This window comes from Schistocerca americana, chromosome 2, assembly GCF_021461395.2.
Source record: "Schistocerca americana isolate TAMUIC-IGC-003095 chromosome 2, iqSchAmer2.1, whole genome shotgun sequence".
NCBI lineage: Eukaryota > Metazoa > Arthropoda > Insecta > Orthoptera > Acrididae > Schistocerca > Schistocerca americana.
This window is the reverse complement of record NC_060120.1, coordinates 306,181,638-306,204,016: the sequence shown is the minus strand read 5'-3', so window position 1 is coordinate 306,204,016 and position 22,379 is coordinate 306,181,638. Positions and strand designations below refer to the sequence as shown.

At 44.5% G+C, this 22,379-nt stretch overlaps 1 protein-coding gene across 1 annotated transcript in view; it reads left to right on the top strand.

Annotated features, from left to right (window-relative positions):
• Positions 1-22,379, top strand: part of LOC124593717 (sialin) — a 415,361-nt gene that overhangs the window by 332,502 nt on the left and 60,480 nt on the right. Inside the window, exon 8 of the mRNA XM_047132029.1 lies at positions 5,701-5,850. Within this exon, the coding sequence (XP_046987985.1) occupies positions 5,701-5,850 (150 nt within the window). The remainder of the gene's footprint in view (positions 1-5,700; positions 5,851-22,379) is intronic.

Genomic DNA, 22,379 nt, shown 5'->3' with positions numbered 1-22,379 from the left:
CGAATTGGTGACTGCTGACAGACGCAACCCAATGAACGAATTGTCACGCTACGTTGGGATAGGGGAAGGAAGTGTTTGCAGAATACTGAAAGTGTTGGCGTTAAAAAAGGTTTGCGCCAGATGGGTTCCGAGGGTGTTGACAGTGACTCACAAAGAAACAAGAAAAACGGTATGCAGCGAACTTTTGGAACAGTACGAGAATGGTTGAGATGAATTTCTTGGAATATTTGTGACAGGTGATGAAACGTGGCTCCATCATTTTTCACCAGAGACGAAGAGGCAATCAATGGAGTGGCATCATGCAAATTCACCCAAGAAAAAAAATTCAAAACCACACCTTCTGCTGGAAAAGTCATGGCTACGGTGTTTTTCGATTCCGAAGGACTCTTGCTTGTGGAAATCATGCCAAGTGGAACCACCATAAATTCTGATGCATATGTGAAACACTGAAGAAACTTCAAGCTCAACTCAGTCGTGTTCGACCACATCGGCAAAAGCAGGATGTTCTTCTGTTGCACGACAATGTACGGCCACATGTCAGTCAAAATACCATGGAAGAGATCACAAAACTCGGATGGACAACACTGAAACACCCGCCGTAGAGTCCTGACCTGGCTCCAGATGACTCTCATCTCTTTGGGAAACTGAAAGACTCTCTTCGTGGAACAAGGTTTGAAGATGATTACTCCCTTGTGCACGCTGCCAAACGGTGGCTCCAACAGGTTGGTCCAGAATTTTACCGTGCGGGTATACAGGCGCTGGTTCCAAGATGGCGATGCAAATTATGTAGAGAAATGAAAATATTGTTCCTGAAGGATGTATCTACACACTGTAAAACTTTCAAACATGTAGAATAAAAGATGGATTTAAAAAAATAGTGTGCATTTCTTTTGGAGTGACCCTCGTATAGCTTAGCAAGTCTTCTAGTCCCTCACATATCTGGGAACCTATTCCGTATGCCCGTACTTTCGACAGCAGTCTGCAGTGGGGCACTGTGTCAAACTATTACCGGAAATCTAGGAATATGGGATCTTCCTGGTGCCTTCATGAAAGATTCGCAGGACAGCGTGTGAGAATAGAGCAAGCTGAGTTTCATATAAGCGATGCTTCCTAAATCCATGCTGATTTGTGGACAGTACCAACCGGCCGTTGTGGCCGAGCTGTTCTAGGCGCTCCAGTCTGGAACCGCGCTACCGCTAAGGTCTCAGGTTCGAATGCTGTCTCGGGCATGGATGTGTGTGATGTCCTTAGGTTAGTTAGGTTTAAGTAGTTCTAAGTTCTAGGGGACTGATGACCTCAGGTGTTAAGTCCCATAGTGCTGAGAGCCATTTGAACCATTTTTTTGGACAGAACCATCTCTGTCTAAAGGAAATTTATTTTATTCGAACTTAGAAGATTCTCAAGAATTCTGCTGCAGAAAATTGTGATGTACGTTGGTTTGTAATTCTGCGGGGACGTTCTCTTACATTGCGCATCTCTTCCAGCAGAATTTACAGTAGTTTCTAAGAAAGCAAGTTCGTCCTTTAAACCTGGATGGAAGATCATGAGTCCCTAACAAATAGTCACAAAGAATGGCGACCTAAACATTTTCAAAGTGGGCTCGTGGCTAGCCGTAATCTCTGGCTTTTTCCGCCCAAAGCCAGGATGGTTTCTGTCATGTACGAAGATGGTGTGACACACGAAGTTTCTTTCCCTTTTATTATAAAGGTAACTGATCAGACTGGAAAGATTTTACAGAAACAGAACACCAGACCGCGTTTTAGATCAAGAGAGAACATTTGTGAATACTCCGATCTGCGAGGATAAACGTCGTCCTTTCTTGGCATGCGGGATATGTAAATTTCCGTGTATGTATGATAAGATCTATAATGGAACTACCAAGAGAAGGCTGATACATGGCTGAACGAACATAAAAGGCTTTTCAGGCTAGGAAAAATACGAGGGCTATTCGGAAAGTAAGATCCGATCGGTTTGGAAATTGATATCGCTGTGAAAATCAAAATTATTTCATTTGCGCTGTTAGCTACACCTTCCAACCACTTCTCTGCAATACCCTCATCATAGCCTCCTGTGCTTTCCAACAATTCTCTACGCTGGTCTGCAGCTCGTTTTCTATGCCAAAATGTTGCCTTCATAGCCAGCGGTCCATGTAAGTGGAGTTGAATGTGAGAGGGGCAGGGGATTATGGACTGTGTTGTGTGTGATCAAACACTTCCCATCGAAAACGCTTCATTGCTCTCCCAAGTGCGTCCGAGAATTGTCATAGAGAAGGAAACGCACGACAGTTATGTTATGTGGGCTCCATCACATCAGGTTGACATTAAGAAATAGATTCGCATTCTGCTACTATACGAGACTGGAATAGAAGGGAGAACCGATAGAGGTACTCAGGGCACCCTCCGCCACGCACCGTCAGGTGGCTTGCGGAGTATGGATGTAGATGTAGATGTAGAGGTGAAATCTTTCATCAGGCAGTCAAATTGGCGGCAGATACTATTTTCTAGGGATCTTTACATGCTCACTGGACACTCATAACTGAAAAGAGCGATGTGACGCGATCGATGGGCGTACTACAGATGCTGCCCAACATATCTGTGCGAAGCTTCATCGGGTTTTCACTGTGGTTTTCCCTTGGCGCTCGATCCGACCTCACTTTCCGAATAGTCCTCATAGAAAAATCAGCTGCAGCAGAGCATGCTCTTCAGTCAGGAAACCTTAAAGTGAAGTTTTCCTGAACCAAAACTTTATCCACAATGATGAAGTATCATCCAAGGCTCTACAGAGAAGTCAACGAAACATATAAACATGGCGATAATTTTAACAGAAAACACGACAGAATCGATAGATAAGATTTCCATTCGACAGGTGACAGTCATAGTTGACATTGAGAAATAGATTCGCATTCTGCTACTATGCATTGACGTCAGCTGTTGCAACACATGGAAATTTGTGTCATACCGGGATTTGAATCCGAATTTTCTACTTACCGCGAGCGGTCGTTTTATCCACTTCAGCTATCCGAGCATGCCTCCCGGACCCATTCAAACTTCCATATGTCACCTAGTAACAATCCTTAAGCTCGTACAATATGTGATTCCCACTAAGGGAGCCAAATGTTATATCGTCATTTTAACTTTACAGTGTGTTTATACAGTGTCTGTATCTTCACGATACAATGTCCTACAGACATTCGACGGGCTAATATTACGAAATAATGTTTGTTTCCTTGTGCGGCATTCGCGTATGGTGCGAGCATAAGGATTGTGAATACGTGACATATGGAAGATTGGATCTTTCCTGGAGACGTGTTCGGATAACTGAAATGGGCAACTGCTGGCGATAAGCGGAAAATTCAGGTTCGACATAAATATTCACGTGTCACGAACAGCTGACATCAATACATAGTCGCAGAACGCGAATCCGTTTCATAATGTTTACCATAAATGCAATCGTCGGTGACGGTGTCTGTTCCTTCAGAGATGCATGCATCTCTGGTGGACATTTTATTGTGAAGATACAGACGCTATATAAACGCAGATATTGTAACCATCAGTTATAGTTAAGTATTATCACTGACAAGGATTATCCCTGCCGATCAGATGTAAATTTCAACCACATCCCTTACCCACAATGTTTATGTTCCTTTCCAACGTCCGACCCCTCATTCGGCAAGGCACAGCAGAATCAGGAGAACCCCTGAAGATATTCAGCGCACTGGACGAAACGTTAGGAACGGAAAACTATCACGAACTATGACCATATGGCCATACAACCCGAAAGATTCGTCAGCAGCTAAGAACGCCCGGTCTCGAAAGCCTTCATTGTGTGAACGGGTGGACAAAATGAGGTAAGCACCGAACAACAGACTGTAGTAACAATTAATACTCATCCCTGAGCAACAACTGCATCTGCATGTACGTGGCCACGCGGGGTAGCGACTCGGTCTTAGGCGTCTTGTCATGGTCCGCGCGGCTCCCCTCGTCGGAGGTTCGAGTCCTCCCTTGGGCATGGATGTGTGTATCGTTCTTAGTGTAAGTTAGTTTCAGTTAGGTTAAGTAGTGTCTAAGCTTAGGGACCAATGGCCTCAGTAGTTTGGCCCTGTAAGAACTTACCACAAATTTCCAATTTGCATCTACACTAATGGCAATTGAAATTGCTACACCAAGAAGAAATGCAGATGATAAACGTGTATTCATTGGACAAATATATTATAGTAGAACTGACATGTGATTACATTTTCACGCAATTTGGGTGCATAGGTCCTGAGAAATCAGTACCCATAATAACCACCTCTGGCCGTAATAATGGCCTTGATACGCCTGGGCATTGAGTCAAACAGAGCTTGGATGGCGTGTACAGGTACAGCTGCCCATGCAGCCTCAACATGAAACCCCAGTTCATCAAGAGTAGTGACCGGCGTATTGTGACAAGCCAGTTGCTCGGCCACCATTGACCAGACGTTTTCAATTGGCGAGAGATCTGGAGAATGTGCTGGTCAGGGCAGCAGGCGAACATTTTCTGTATCAAGGAAGGCCCGTACAGGACCTGCAACATGCGGTCGTGCATTATCCTGCTGAAATGTGGGGTTTCGCAAGGATCGAATGAAGGGTAGAGCCAGGGGTCGTAACACATCTGAAATGTAACGTCCCCTGTTTGAAGTGCCGTCAATGCGAACAAGAGGTGACCGAGACGTGTAACCAATGGCATCGCATACCATCACGCCGGGTGATACGCCAGTATGGCCGTGACAAATACACGCTTGCAATGTGCGTTCACCGCGATGTCGCCAAACACGGATGTGACCATCATGATGCTGTAAACAGAACCGGGATTCATCCCAAAAAAAGTACGTTTTGCCATTCGTGCACCCAGGTTCGTCGTTGAGTACACCATCGCAGGGATACTGTCTGTGATGCAGCGTCAAGGTCTCCGACCTGATAGTCCATGCTGCTGCAAACGTTGTCGAACTGTTCGTGCACATGATTGTTGTATTGCAAACGTCCCCATCTGTTGACTCAGGGATCGAGACGTGGCTGCACGATCCGTTACAGCCATGCGGATAAGATGCCTGTCCTCTCGACTGCTAGTGATACGAGGCCGTTGGGATCCAGCACAGAGTTCCGTATTACCCTCCTGAACCCACTGATTCCATATTCTGCTAACAGTCATTGGATCCCTATCAACGCGAGCAGCAGTGTCGCTATACGATAAACCGCAATCGCGATAGGCTACAATCCGACCTTTATCAAAGTCAGAAACGTGATGGTACGCATTTCTCCTCCTTACACGAGGCATCACAACAACGTTTCACCAGGCAACGCCGGTCAACTGCTGTTTGTGTACGAGAAATCGGTTGGAAACTTTCCTCATGTCGGCACGTTGTAGTTGTTGCCACCGGCGCCGACCTTTTGTGAATGCTCTCAAAAGCTAATCATTTGCATATCACAGCATCTTCTTCCTGTCGGTTAAATTTCGCGTCTGTAGCACGTCATCTTCGTGGTGTAGCAATTTTAATGGCCAGTAGTGTACGTGACTGCTCTGCAGATCACGCTTAAGTGCCTGACAGAGGTGACAGAGGTGACCCCGTATCACGCTCTCGATATTTGCTACTGCGTCTGATTATGGCTGCGAGCTTTACCTGCGGTGTGTCCCACATGTCCACTGCTTCGGGCTGCGACTGCAGGAGACGGTGTGTTGCAGGCGCTGCCGCTGCCGTGGCGACACGTGCTGACGTCAGGCCCCGTCTGGGCCATCATCATCGCGCACGCCTGCAGCATTTTCGGGTACTTCACCGTCATCAACCAGCTGCCCACCTACATGAAGTACATCCTCGACTTCAAGATCAAAGAGGTAAGTACCAGCCGCGCCTTGCTAGCTCCGTGTCCTAGCGCCCGATCACTCACATCCGTACCACACATAACCAGAATATAATACTGGGAGATGCATAAAACTGGTCCACTACAAATAGTTTAACTCTTTTTCTTACAAAACTGATACTACTAAATTCCAGACAGACGAAAATTACTTATGTGTAGCAGAGCACAGGAAATGAAACTATTTGCTTAAAATTCGTAGGCAACCACCTGAGTAAGAAATAGTGGCACTAGTGAGTGGATGATCTAACGAAAAAGTATAGCACTGCACGTTTGGGAATTAAAAATCGCTCTCTCCTGCGTATAGAATTCCTAATACACCGTCGGAAAAAAATTAGTACACCCTTTTAGATGTTTCCAGTTCACTCACGATTTATTGTCACAACAGCGCATATGGAGTACATGAAATGATTACATTTACAGACCGGTAGCACAAGGAGTTCCTAGGTACCAGGTATCGACCCATGCTGAAATACCCATTTTGGTACATGGTATAATCTCCATGGGCGGCAACGCAAGCACTGATTCTGGCATCCCGTCGATCGTACGGATGGTGAATACTGTCCTGGGATGCAGCTACATTATATGCAGCTACATTACAGCGTATTGAGCAAGGTTTGAACGACGGGCCGGAGGTGGCGCCCAGGAAAATTGTGCGAATCGATTAGTTCCTTTTGCAAAAGATTTTAATTATGCTGAAAGTAATGCTCAGCTAATGGCACATTCGCATTTTACGTGCAACAACAATCACCACTAAATAATACCGAACTGGAGCGAGATTGTTGCTTCAAATTTGGTTCACCAGTGTATCAGGCCTTGGTCTAAGGTCAGTTTTAACCGTTTGAAAAAATCTTGCTTCGCTTGTATTTCATGCGCAAATACACGTTTTTCTGGGAGCTCTTCGGAGCGCGCCGCATCTATGTTTCAAACTTGTTCGTTCCGATTGAAAATGTTGACGTAGGTAGGTAAATGGATAAAGTCAAAAAGGAATATTTTATCGAACAGTCTTTATCCGTTGTCGAGATATTATGGTTTAAAGTTGAGCTACACTAAACAACATACTTAAGACGCAACATTCTCTTAGCCCAGAAAAGATGTACAAAAGGTGCAAGTAAAAAAGTGTTTCTACAGAATACGCAACATACGGAAGACACAGGGACTTCAAATAGGATACAGGACAGACAACACAACACAGAGAAAACTCAGAACACAGGAAACACCCACAGATAAATTCTACAAATCAGGAATACACGAACTCAGATGCAACATTTGTCAATCAGTATATACAGGACGAACATGCAAGAACTTTAAATCGAGATGCTCAGAACCGCAGAGCCCTAAAAAGTAAGAGCATCTATAGCACATTTGCTGACCACCTAACAACCCATAACCACCACCCAACACCAAAAGCAACAGATTTAAAAATACTGAAAACCAGCCACAGCCTATACCACAAACTGACAATACAAGAAAACTTCCAGATACAAAAGGCAACAACAGAAGGCAAACAAGTTTTAAATGAAAACACTACATTCTGTAAAGGCACATTATTTAAAAGGAACTATACAGAAAAGAGATCACAAACAGCTAAAGGAGCTTACACACACACACACACACACACACACACACACACACACACACACACACACACAGAGAAAGAGAAAGGGAAGTAAACAAGATTCAAGTTCGGCGCGAAATTCTCTCGGGAACAAATGAACGCCGACGGGGTTAGGAAACACAACATAGTGCTCACCGCGTTTTGCGAAGTAAAAACGCGTTTATAAAGAAAGAAATTACACAAAGCACATTAATACGTGTGTGCAGTGTCCTCGGAACACAAAAGGAGGAAGATCAGTCACAACAAAACGTGGGTAAAAAATCGCAACGCCAAGAAGGAGTTGTGCGAAATGACGAAAGTTGGTAGGAGTGTGTCTTCACCTGAAAGATAGTAAGGTGGCTATAATTTCGCACCTTACAAGCACTCTTCCACGTACTTTGCCGTGATCTACAAACACAATTAGGTATCATGTGATAGGTTGTACATCATATGTATGAATATATAAAGAAGACTGACATTGTCACGTACGTCTTGTAAATAATTGTTAGCGGTTATTGCATGAAAGGTGACGCAGTGTCTTTATAAAAACGGCGTAATGAATGATTGCCTATACTAGTAGAGATTGGAACGCCAGTGGGAATGAAACGACTGGCGTAACTGAAGCCCTGGGTGGAAGACCCACACAGGTGTGTTGGTCCGGCTTAAACACAGGAAACAGCAAGACGGTCGTGGTAGCACCTAAGCGCTGGAACACTACAGAGTCACGAGCGGTCGGTATCGTAGCCGAACCGGAAGGAATATACTTCGGAAACGCTGAAAATCTTGGACGCAGGTGAGAGGAACGAAGAAGCGGCACTTCGAAAACCACGCAAGCTGGGTTATTTCCAAGGAATTTTACTCAGAAGCGTACCATTGTACGAGTATAGGTTTCCCCTCGCAAATTTTCCGCGCTGGACGACAAAAGACTAAAATAAGGTTGGTCGGCGATCGGAAGAATCTGTAGAGAGGAAGAATATTCCGTGGTTTCGGGAATATGATTCGTTTTCGTAATTACGAGGGTAGGGAGCCAAGCCTTGCTGGGAAGCCAGCGCTGGAGAGAAGAGGTCTTCCGTTTCGAGCTCCCGTGTGTGACGGTCGCTCAGTATGAGCTTCTTGTTGGTACGGACGGACTTGCTGTCTTTGCTCTCACGAAATTTTATAGTTAGAACGGTTAGGCACTGTACTGTTGTGAACTTATAAGATTCTGTACTTCGCCTCCAGGTTGGAAGTCGTCGTTGAGTATGCGGCTTTCAGTGATTGAGAGCACTTCTTCTGCCTATACATAAGTTGAGACGTTATCTGAACTCCGTCCTTGTGGCTGGGAGTTCGCGTTTCTCGTCCGTAGAACACAGAGAGGACAAGACAGTATTAGAGTATAGTAGTCAGAGGACCGCCTTCAGCCGTCCAACTCTCTGAAAGAATTTATTTTGTGGCTGGAGTTCTTCCATCGTCGCAGACGTGTACGAGAACCATCACTCTGACGCACCGAACGCAGTACATACGCTGATATTGCTAATTGCTTTTAATTGTTACGGGCTATAAGGCTAAACAGCTGTGTTCACGTAGGATTTATTTCCACTGACGTTGCACTCCATTGTAGATCATATTTAAAAGTAGTGTCTTCTTGTGTTTGGTACATACATGATGTCAGTCATTTCGCGTTATTTATATTAGATCGCGCAGTCATAATAAAATGGCAGAGTTGTTCAATGGATCAGTAATTTTAGCTAGGAAATATAAACATTTGTAATAAAGATTGTTTTTAATATACAATAAATGTATAAGCAGCAACAACGTTTATCATTTAGTATAATTAGTTCCCTTAATCATTCATTTCTGTTTAGGTTGGAATTTATATGTTAAAGAGCATTAAGAGATCCTAAGATCTGCTTCAGGGGGTAGTCAGACAGGGCCAAATCTTCATTTTAGCGTTTATTATTTTCCGTTGCGTACAGTCATTTGACAGTCGCCTGCAGTAGCATCTTGGAAGATGATGTCTGTTAAGATATCGCGCCAGTCGCATATGTAGCGTTAGTAGCACCGCTATGAGGATGCAAATCAGATTTGCTTTAAATATACGCTACAGCGGTTGTGTGAGCGGTAGTTACCTTTGAGACTGGATGCAGTGGGTTGATATTAGTCAAGAATGTCTTCAAGGCGTCAAAGACGCTATCATCAACACCTCACCAAGTTTGAACGCTGTCGTGTAATAGGGCTACGAGAATATAAGAGAAGCTTCATGCTTCTTCTGCGATATTGAAGAAAGACTTGGGAATAATACAGCCACTGTACATGACTGCTGTCAGCAGTGGTCACGAGAATGTACGGCCGCAAGCAGACGGGGTTCCGGACGGCCACGTGGCACTATCGAGAGGGATGACCATCGTCTTCGGCGAATGGCTCCGGCCCATCGTATGCATCTGCAGCAGCCATTTAAGCAACAGTTGGCACCGCAATGACACAATGAACTGTTACAGATCGGTTACTTCAAGGACAGCTCCGAGTCAGACGCCCTGCACCGTGCATTCCAGTGACTCCAAACCACCGCCATTTTCGACTTCAATGGTGTCAAGCGAGAGCTCATTGGAGGCCAGGACGGATGTCTGTTGTGTTGCGTATGATGAACTCTGGTTGCGCCTCGGTGCCAGTGATGGCCGTCTGCTGGGTTAGAAGGGGGCCAGTTGAGAGCCTGCAACCAGCCTGTCTACGCACTAGACACACTGGACCTACACCTAGAGTTATGGTCCGGTGTGCGACTTCGTGTGGCAGTAGGGGCGCTGTCGTGGTTATCCGGCGCACCCTGACTGCAAATTTATACATCAATCTGATGATTCCACCTGTCGTACTGCCATTCATTAACAGCATTCCAGGGAGTGTTTTCCAATAAGTATTGGTTAAAAAGAGTCTTGGTTGTAATTTTAGTTTTTTATTTTTCAACGACACGTTTCGCCTTCTTTAGTCATCTTCAGGTTATCAGTAAAAACTGAGATTAACGAAGGCGATGTTGGCCTGATATATTCGACGATGTCCTTTGGCTACACTGACTAAAGGATTCTTCTAAGAAATAACCAAATTAAGATAACCTGAAGATGCTTACATAAGGCGAAACGCCTCGTTGAAAAATAAAAGACTAAAATTGCAACCAAGACTGTTTTTAACCAATACTGTTAAGCACTGGTTTGCTGTATGCCACATATGGATTGGAAGTTTTCCAATAAGGTAACGCTTGCCCACAGTGAAACAGGCACGGAACTCCATCCCAACAACTGATATCAGGAACCTGTACAACAAAACGCATGCACATGTGCATGCTTGCATTCTCTTCCGCATGTCCTTACAAACGTTTCCACAAAGTTTCATTGCCGGCCTTGTGGCCGAGTGGTTCTAGAAGCTTGAGTCCGGAACCGCGCTGCTGCCACGGTCGCAGGTTCGAATCCTGCCTCGAGCATGGATGTGTGTGATGTCCTTAGGTTAGTTAGGTTTAAGTAGTTCTAAGTCTAGGGGCTGATGATCTTAGATGTTAAGTCCCATAGTGCTTAGAGCCATTTGAACCATTTTGAACAAAGTTTCATTTTCCTAAGATCGGTCGTTTTTCATAGGTGAGCGACAGTTGAACTATCTTGTATGGTATTAGGTCTGAACTTTCGAACATGTCGTGGTTGCATATAATATACACAAACTGTTCCCTCAAACTATAAGTTTCCATTGTTTAATTCCGAAAATAAATTTAAGTATAAATAGAAGTATAACATCTGTATGCGCAAACGCAAGTTTTCTGGTGAAAGTAAATCTTTAGACAGAAGTTGCGAGGTTTAACTTTCTTAAGTAATAAACGAAGAAATTAACTACTGCACGTATCCGCTTCAGCCTACTCCCCAACTACCTAGACATTTTAGTTGACAATTAAGCACTGTACATATTATTTACACGTCAAGCAGGCCTGGCCGAACGAAACATTTTTGTGCAGAAAAAGCGTAATTTAATTCGCGTTTGCAGCATCGCTTGAGGTGGTGTTTCTGTTCTATTCCCGCGTTGAAGTCCCCACTGTTCTGTTGTGATCCACGAACATGCTGCGAATGTCAAGTTCGTTTTGTAACTGACCTTCAAATTTTTCCACTCCATGCAGCTCAATTTTCATCGACAGTAAAACTTTTCAACAAATCGTCTTTGTACGATCTGTGTCCTTTGCATTTGTCAACTTCAGATTTCATCAACGAACGAGTGCACACATTCGTGTCACGCAGCATTACGTCGCCTGTCCATTCTACACACTATGAAATTTTTATGAAGTGTAGTATCAATACTTTGACGCTAACACATTTTGTACCTAAGTCACAAGGCACTTTTTAAGTTAAATGTTGTAATTAACAGGTTATACGGTAAACGCTAGTTGGCATATAAGCTAGCTCCGCAGATGATGAAGAGACTGAAGTAATGTATGATGAGATAAAATAAATTACTCGGTAGTTAAGGGAGACGAAAATTTAATAGAGATGGTGGCCTGGAAATCGATAGTAGGAAAAGGAAGAGAAGGAAAACTGAAACATCCCCTTAGAAAAATTAAGAATGAATGTGCTAGTAAACCTCTACGCCGAGCGGTTCTAGGCGTTTCAGTCTGGAACCGCGCGACCGCTACGGTCGCAGGTTCGAATCCTGCCTCGGGCATGGATGTGTGTGATGTCCTTAGGTTAGTTACGTTTAAGTAGTTCTAAGTTCTAGGGAACTGATGACCTCAGATGTTAAGTCCCATAGTGCTAAGAGCCATTTGAACGATTTGAAACCTCTACGTTATTTGATTTTTAAACAGCTGAGCAAAACTGAACGTACTCTGACTTTTCTCTCTTTACTTATTCCGATCAACACTAAACTGACACACAATATTTTTTAGCGCAACGTAATCTGACTTTCAATAATCCCTACAAAAGAATGGCCCTGACTAACAATAACCTATACCTTTCATGAATCACTTACCTCACAAAAATCTTCGTTACTCGAACTACTGCAATACAGCGCCAATACTGCCAGCTAAATAAAAGATTCTAACTACTGAAGGCACTAACTACTGATAGGCATAGTTAGCAAATGAAAGATTTTGATAGAGAACAAACAACTTATTTACCTTAATAATGTTCAAAAGTCATTCCTGATATCCAGTATTACAAATTTACTCTTTCTAATGGACACACGTCCAGATCGTCCGCTCTCAAAATTCTGCCATCTCTCTCCCCACATCCACCACTGCTGGCGGCTCACCTCCAATTGCACAACACTACGTGCTGTTCACATCCAACTGCCCAACACTACAATAGCGAATATTGAAAGAATGCCAACCAGCCACAGACTGCACACAGCACAGTCAGTGACTTTCATACAGAGCGCTACGTGGCGTTACCAACATAAAAACCTAAAACGCCTACTTACAAAACTAGGCCAAAGGGAATGAAAGAGGACGCCGCCTGGTAGATTTTTGCACAGAGCATAATTTAATCATCACTAACTCGGTTTATGAATCATGAAAGAAGTCTGTATGTATGGAAGAAACCCGGAGACAGTAGAAGGTTTCAGACTGATTACATAATTGTAAGACAAAGATTTCGGAACCAGATTTTAAATTGTAAAACATTTCCAGGGGCAGATGTAGACTCTGACTACAACTTATTGGTTATGAACTCTAGACTAAAATTGAAGAAATTGCAAAAAGGTAGGAATTTAAGGAAATAGGACCTGGATAAAGTGAAAGAACCAGAGGTCGTTGAGAGTTTCAGAGAGATCATTAGAGAACGATTGACAAGAAGAAAGAAATGAATACAGTAGAAGAAGAATGGGTAGATTTGAGAGATGAAATAGTGAAATACTAACACGAATTCTTTACAGAAGAATATAAGCCGAGGTCGCAGTAGATCAGTTTGGATTCCGGAGAAATGTAGGAGCACGCGTGATAATACTAGCCCTACGACTTCTCACAGAAGGTTAGGGAAAGGCAAACCGAAGTATGTAGCATTTGAAGACTTAAAGAAAACTTCAGACTATGCTGAACGGAATACGGTCTTTGAAATTCTGAGGATAGCAGGGGTACAATACAGGGAGCGAACGGCTATTTACAATTTTTACTGTAACCAGATGGCATTCATAAGGATCAAGCCAAAGAAAGTGGTATACCTGCCTAATATCGTATAGAGCGGCCGCGAGCACGCAGAAGTGCCGCAACACGACGTGGCACGACTCGAATAATGTCTGAAGTAGTGCTGGAGGGAACTGACACCATGAATCCTGCAGGGCTGGTCATAAATCCGTAAGAGCACAAGGGTGTGGAGATCTCTTCTGAAGAGCACGTTGCAAGGCATCCCAGATATGCTCAATAATGTTCATGTCTTGGAAGTTTAGTGGCCAGCGGAAGTGTTTAAACTCAGAAGAGTGTTCCTGGAGCCATTCTGTAGCAATTCTGGACGTGTGGGGTGTCGCATTGTCCTGATGGAATTCCCGAATTCCTTCGAAATGCACAATGGACATGAAGGGATGCAGGTGATCAGACAGGATGCTTACGCACGTATCACCTGTCAGAGCCGTATCTAGACGTGTCGCGGGTCCCATATCACTGCACACGCCCCACACCATTACAGAGCCTCCTCCGGCTTGAACACTTCCCTGCTGACATGCAGGGTCCATGGATTCATGAGGTTATCTCCATACCCATACACGTGCATCCTCTAGATAGAATTTGAAACGAGACTCGTCCGATCAGGCAACATGTTTCCAGTCACCAACAGTGCAATATCGGTGTTGACGTCCCCAGGCCAGGCGTAAAGCTTTGTATTTTGCATTCATCAAGGGTGCAAGAGTGGGCCTTTGACTCTGAAAGCCCATATCGATGATGTTTCTTTGAATGGTTCCCACGCTGACTCTTGTTGATGGCCCAGCACTGAAATCTGCAGTAATTTGCGGAAGGGTTTCACTTCTGTCACTTTAAACGATTCTCTTCAGTCGTCGTTGGTCCCGTTCTTGCAGGATCTTATTCCGGCCGCAGCGACGTCGGAGATTTGATGTTTTACCGCGTTCCCGATATTCACGGTACACTTGTGAAATAGTCATACGTGAAAATCCCCACTTCATCGCTACCTCGGAGATGCTGTGTCCTATGGCTCGTGCACCGATTGTAACACCACGTTCAAAGTCACTTAAATCTTGATAAGCTGCCATTGTAGCAGCAGTAACCGATGTAATAACTGCGCCAGACACTTGTTGTCTTATATAGCCGTTGCCGACCGCATCGCCGTATTCTACCTGTTTACATATCTCTGTATTCGAATGAGCATGCCTATACCAGTTTCTTTGGCGCTTCAGTGTATGTCCTCCTTGCTCCGTTCGTCATGCGTTATTTTGCTGCCTAGGTAGCAGAATTCCTTAAATTCATCTGTTTCGTGATCACCAATTCCGATGTTAACTTTCTCGCTGTTTCATTTCTGATAGTCCTCATTACTTTCGTATTTCTTCGATTTACTCGCAGTCCGTACTCTGTACTTATTAGACTGTTCATTCCTTTCGACAGATCTTGTAATTCTTCTTTACTTTGACTGAGAAGAGCACTGTCTTAATATTGTTTCGAAAAGGTGGAACTTCAATAGTGCTGCACTGTGTAGTTACATAACGTGAGGATGATTAAGCAATACATCGATGATCGTTCATCATTTTGTACCTTGAAACGGAAGGCTTAAAACTGATATCCTTTCACATCCAATTTTAATCCCACTCTTCAACCTTTCGTTTATTTCTGTCATGCCTCTTCGATGCAGAGAACAAACAGTATGGGCGAAATACTACATAATGTATCTAGCAACAAATACTCTATTCAAAATTAAAAGTGTAGGAGTAGAGAAAAATCTTGTCAATACTATATATAATAGTGTGTGTTACATTATTACTCTCCAATATACCAATAACCAGTAAGTGAAATCAAATTAAGAAGAGGTATTATCAAAAACCAATTACAAGTTTAAAAGATTTGAAACAGGAGATATTGGCAACTAACACATATTTCGAATTTAGAGGCAGAGAAAATTGTTAAGACATTAAAAAGCTAATTTTATTTGCTAATATCAAATGTGGCGTGGTAAAAAAGCCTTCCGTTTTAAGGTACAAGATGGTGCACTATTTGGCAGTGTTAGTGTTAGGGATGGCCGGATGCCCTTCCTGCCGCCACCCCGTACCCCCCAGAATCGAATCAGTGTACGCCAACTGTCTGCGTCTAGTGTAAATCGTGAAATAGTGCGGGCGTGTTGCAGATGTCTGCTACACGCGTAACTGAGGCGGAACGTGGGGACCAGCCGGGTATTCACCTAGCGGGATGTGGAAAACCGCCTAAAAACCGCATCCAGGCTGGCCGGCACACCGGCCCTCGTCGTGAATCCGCCGGGCGGATTCGATCTGGGGCCAGCGCGCCTACCCGTGTCCAAGAAGCAGCGCGTTAGCGCTCTTGGCTACCCTGGCGGGTCTAGAACCTTCCTCTGTAACGGTGCAAAATCGTGGCGCGCTGCGATGTAGCCCTCGGGTTCAGTAACGCTCCAAACAACAAGGAGTAGGCACATGCGAAATAAAGACCACAGCTCGGAAGTTCAAGACAGGTGTAGAGTGCGTTAATGATGTCACATTGACACCAAATTTGTCCACAATTCTGCCCGACGCCACCGTGCACCTGCCACGCGATGGGAAGGTCGTCACATCGCCTCTTGCCCACATTTAACCCCGTCTTCTGTTTCCTCTGCGATGGAGGTCAGTACGGCGACAATAGCGTTTAAATCACAAAGTTTTCTTATGGGTGGCAGAGGAAAACATTTCAGAAACACCACCACTCAGAATCGACATGAAAAGCCCTCAGGGGGCTGCATAAATTGCGTCGATGAAAGCACTCCTTTTCTTAGAGCGCTGATTCCCACTCTTTTCGCAGTCGAACAGTAAGCAACAGGGCGAATTTTTTTAACTACTTTGTCACTGCTGTCCTCCCATCCCCCCGACGACTCAACCCTCCTCTAAGGATGTCCGAGCGTAGGTACATTATAGTGCAGCACAACCACAATTTTCGATGTGATGAGCAGGATGGAACCACTGCAGACCACTGAAAACATTCTACGAAATTTTAATGTGTTCCAGACCAGCGAAGGGTGATTATGCTTGTTCAGCTCCTCCGTTTCACACCCACCTGTGGCGTGATTATTGGGGGGTGGGGTGCCATTGACTCATCCATTAATAAAACAGCGAAGGGTTCTTCTAAGACCCTCCAGCTTGGCAACACCCTGGTGTCAACTGCGCACCACTGTTGAGCACTTTAAAAATAGGTCTATACAGAGAGAATCTGTGACAAAGTCCTAGACGCCTGCAGGCAGGCAGTCCCCTAACAACTTTCCAATTCCGCATGCCCCGTAGCAGGGGCTAGAGCAGCAGTGTAGCCTGACTACAGGCAGCTAGGACTCCATCGCAGGTTCTGTCTGTACAATTACATTTTTGAAGTGCTCAGGAAAGGGACACAGGTGACATATGGGTGTTGCAGAACTCTATCTTCCTACAAGGGGAAGGCCTCAGACACGGCCAACCGATTCGGCTCAAATTTGGCAGGTCGCTTGTGTACAACCTAAAACAAAGGAATCTAAGATATGGGGCAACCCCCCCCCCCCCCCCCCCCCGCTTTTGAGAAAATCAGCGCTAAAGGTTACGACGAGCAATCGACTCAAAATTGGCGGGATCGATAGATAATTGTAAACAGAGTATTTTTCATCATCAGATATGGGGTCCGAAAACGCATACTTTTCCAGAAATCGAGGTAAGAAACTTTTACAACTGCCGCTTCTGGTAAATGCTATTCAGCAATAGCACCGATAGCGCAACGGCCAAGGTAACTGGCTGGGAATCGGAGAACCCGGGTTCGAATCTCGAAGAAACCTAGCGGATGTTTCTCTTTACGTATGTATTTTTCCATATCTCAATTGATTGGGATATGAGGGTTAATAAGGTAAGTAAATCAATAAGGAATGATGATAATAATAAAGTAGGCAAATAAATTTCTCAAACCTCTTGGGGCCGTCCGGGGTGGCCGAGCGGTTCTAGGCGCTACAGTCTGGAACCGCGCGACCGCTACGGTCGCAGGTTCGAATCGTGCCTCGGGCATGGATGTGTGTGATGTCCTTAGGTTAGTTAGGTTTAAGTAGTTTTAAGTTGTATGGGACTGATGACCACAGCAGTTAAGTCCCATAGTGATCAGAGCCATTTGAGCCAAACCTCTTGGGATAGTAAACAACTAAAATGTTGCTCCAGATCGCTTTACAATGGCTCTTCCAGTCACTGTTACATGTCCTCACTTTTCTTCGAACAACTTGATGGATGGTACTTGTCATATAACCATTCGAAACAAATATACTCACGGCACCAAGAACATCTAATGAATGCAATCTTTCGACAGCCACACTGTTGCTTCCGAAGAGTCGGCGGAAAACAAACTCGGTTTACATTTAAAAATATGTCTTTTTCGGAAATTAACTTTGATACGTACCACGCATACGATATCATTGAATGAAAAATCGGTGCTGAAAGTTGGTTATGAATTATGTTGTGAATAGTTATTGTATTTGTGCGGTTGTTCAAGTCCTGCTGGGTTTCCAGAAGCACACTGCAATTCTGAAGCCTGGAAATAAAGTTTTTAACCTGGCGACAGAAATAAATATCACACAGCTGGCACACGGGTGTGCAGTTTGGCGGTATTACTTTTACTGTGCACGTCGGCTGACCCTCGACATCTATAAACATTGCGTCATATATTGTAGTATTAATTTGTCCACTCCAGGAATCCAATATTAGACAAAACTTGTTATCAGAAACGTATGGTTTTAAAACACGTTCAAGAAATGTTCTGTAAATTGCATTCGTCAGTTACCCGGATTTGGAGCAGGTAATGTAAACATTTTTCAACGAGTCGGTTAAACGATTGACCTCTTCTACAACCCGAGAACCAAATGTAGCATTCGTTTCTTGTAAACACAAGAAAACCTTAGGCAACACTTTTCCAGAGGCTGTGATGGCATATAGCGCCGTGTACGGATGTGTTAGTTTGTTTTTACTACAAACTGCGATAAGGGTTCGTTTTTCTCCCTTATGCGATAATGTGCGTCGAATGTTCAACCGAGACTCGCATCCTGTTTGATCGGTGTTGATCACGTAATCACGATTAAAACCGGTCGTAAGTGACGCCGTTTTCGTGCTGAAAAGAGCCGCCACTTTCTGTATATCTTCTATATTTTGTACCTCCTTATGAGAGACGTATTTAGTAACGTGCCGTTGACGAATTTTATACTCCGATTTGAAATTTCTTGCCCAAGATAATGATGCAGCAAACGTAAAATCCTTGTTGGTCGTATATTTAAGCGCTGCACCTGCAGACCACTCCTGAAGTACTCTCGTTGTTACATTCTCGTTACGACAACGAAATTCGACAAATCGGTCGTATGTCCACTTATTTATCGCCTGGTATTTCTCGTATCTTGTCCCTCCTTTAACGATATCACTTTCCCATAATTTCAGGTCCTTCTTCCTTTTCAGGGCTGTTGTTGCTCTATTCTTTTGCAGTGTTTGTAAGTTCCAATTTGGATGATTCCTGGCTAGCGCCACCGCCTTTACTTTTTCTTCAAGGGGTATAGTACCGTAGTTCAATAGTTTAGTAACCGGTTCGTAATAGTCATGGGAACAGATGAAGCACATATACCCAGTGACGTGGAGATTTCCAAAGTGTTATGACCATTTTGCGTTCACTAGTCGGGTTATCTTCCACTGAATCACCTTCTGCATCGTCTTCATGGTATAGTACTTCAGGATCAACAAAAGTCATTTCGTGCTCCAGCTCCAAAAATCACTCGACGATAGTCGCCCCTATCAATCTGGAACGCCGAGAAACAGAACTGCCTGATTCCGGTAGGGCATTTACAATGCATCTGTCTTGCAACACTTTTACAAACCAAAACATACCGCTTGCCATCGTCTGTGACAGGCTCGTAACTATGTTCAAATGGTTCAAATGGCTCTGAGCACTATGGGACTTAACATCTATGGTCATCAGTCCCCTACACTTAGAACTACTTAAACCTAACTAACCTAAGGACATCACACACATCCATGCCCGAGGCACGATTTGAACCTGCGACCGTAGCGGTCTCGCGGTTCCAGACTGCAGCGCCTAGAACCGCACGACCATTTCGGCCGGCTAGACGAGCTAATTACTACAAACTACATACAGTACTCGTCATATGTTACTTACGGAAGAACACTGTATTCATTCACAAAACGTATTTCATTCGGCGCATTAACGATGGAAGAATCACTACATGTATCCGCGACGTTCGCGGCAGCCTAATGACGGAAAACAACTCTTTCCGATTGACTTCTATAAGGCTCGTGCTGGACACCTTCACTCTTCCAGGTTCACAACTATGATATGACGAAGAAGCAAGCGGGACAACATAACTCTCCCCGCGTGCATTCTGTCCCGTGCCTCGCTGTAAACAAGCTTCGCACGGTTGTCTATCTGTGATCCCTCGTGAGGAATTCGCAGCACTCTTACTCGGAGTTGTTTTCTTGTGGCAAGGCTTAAAAGTGTACTATTTTACTATCTCACGGCGTTTGGGAAATTAGTTTGCCTACCTTATTGTTAACATTCCTTATTCATTTACTTACCTTATTAACCCCCCTATCCCTATCAATTGATATATGGAAAAATACAAACGAAAAGAACAATATCCGCTAGGTTTCTTCGAGATTCGAACCCGGGTTCTCCGATTCCCAACCAGTTACCTTGGCCGTTGCGCTATCGGCGCTGTCGGCAAAAATCGTTTACCATGTGGGTACAGAAGCGGCAGTTGTAAAAGCTTCTTTCCTCGATTTGTGGAGAAGATTGCGTCTATCGATCTCGCCAATTTTGAGTCGATTGCTCGTCATAACCTTTAGGACTGATTTTCTCAAAATTGCGAGGGTATTGACCCAAAATATCTTAGTGTCCTTCGTTTTAGGTTGTACACAAGCGACTTGCCAAATTTGAGCCTAAACGGTTGGCCGTGTTCGAGGCCTTGCCCTTGTTAGAGGAACCCTTTGCCGCTTTATTCACACATGTGCCAATGTCATATCTTCCTGCCCCAGCCCCTTCCTCATGACCACCTCACAAGAGGGTTCAATAAGCATGAGTACCCTTTCTTGCTTCGGATCACGTTCAAATTTCGTTGTACGGTTTTGAATCATCATTAGCGGTTCCATCCTGTATATCAACGGAAAAATTGAAGTTACACTACACTCCAAAGAGTGCAGTCATTTTCAGTGGGTTACAGGCCCACGATGTCCTTAGAGAATGGTTGGATCATCCACAGTGTGTCAGCAACGTCGCGGCTTATCGAGAGTGTCGTCTGTTGATTATCGCTCTCGAACTGTTGTTTTCGACCGCGAAATGCGTGGGAATCAACGCCCCAAATGAAGGAGTGATTACATTGACGAGCTTTATGCCGCCTCCTGAGAACTTTTCGTGTCGGTTCCTATCGGGGATGTGTCTGAAATGCTTACCTCGGCCACCCATAAGAAAACGTCGTCATTTTAACACTAGATGTCGCGTTTCTGACCTCCATCGCAGAGGCGCCAAAAGAGGAAGTGAAATATGGATAAGAGACGGCGTGATGACCTTCCAATCATGTGACACGTCCCGTGGCCTTGTGCAGAATTTGGGTGAAATTTGGAGCCAATATGACATCATTAATCTACTTTAAAAGTCGCAGGAATTTCTGAGGTCTGGCTTTTTTTTTGCATGTGTCAACATCTTGCTGTTGGAACCGTCGCTACGCCCGAGGTTGACGTTGCAGGGCGCCACGCTTTTGCTCCATCACAGAAGGTTGTAGGCACCTTTGGGCTAAATTTCAAACTTCTGCGTCTGACAATCACGGGGCTTCGAAAAAGTGATCCTTTATTTTTGCTGTGCATTGTAGTTTCACAGTACAAATACACAGGATTTTACTCACCATAAAACTCTGTAGCTGGAGAATTGACAACAGCCTCAAAGCAGCTTTAATATGTTATACGGCACTTACATACACTCTTTGATCAAAAGTATACGGACACCCCCAAAAACATACGTTTTTTCATATTAGGTGCATTGTGCTCCCATCTACTGCCAGATACTCCATATCAGCGACCTCAGTAGTCATTAGACACCGTGAGAGAGCAGAATGGGGCGCTCTGCTGTACCTACGGTCTTCGAATGTGGTCAGGTGATTGGGTGTCAGTTGTGCCATACGTCTGCACGCGAGATTTCCACATTCCTAAAAATCCTTAGGTGCACTGTTTCCGATGTGACAGAAGTGGAAACGTGAAGGGACACGTACAGCACAAAAGCGTACAGGCCGACCTCGTCTGTTGACTGACTGACCGCCGACGGTTGAAGAGGGTCGTAATGTGTAATAGACATCTATCCAGGCCATCACACAGGAATTCCAAACTTCATCAGGATCCACTGCAAGTACTATGACAGTTAGGCGGGAGGTGAGAAAACTGATTTCGTGATCGAGCGGCTGCTCATAAGCCACACATCACGCCGGTAAATGCCAAACGACGCCTCGCTTGGTGTAAGGAGCGTAAACATTGGACGATTGAACAGTGGAAAAACGTTGTGTGGAGAGACTAATCACGGTACATAATATGGCGATCCGATGGCAGGGTGCGGGTATGGCGAATGCCCGGTGAACTTCATCTGCCAGCGTGTGTAGTGCCAACAGTAAAATTTGGAGGCGGTGGTGTCATGGTGTGGGCGTGTTTTTCATGGAGGGGGCTTGCACCCCCTGTTGTGTTATGTGGCCCTATCACAGCACAGGCCTACATTGATGTTTTAAGCACCTTCTCGC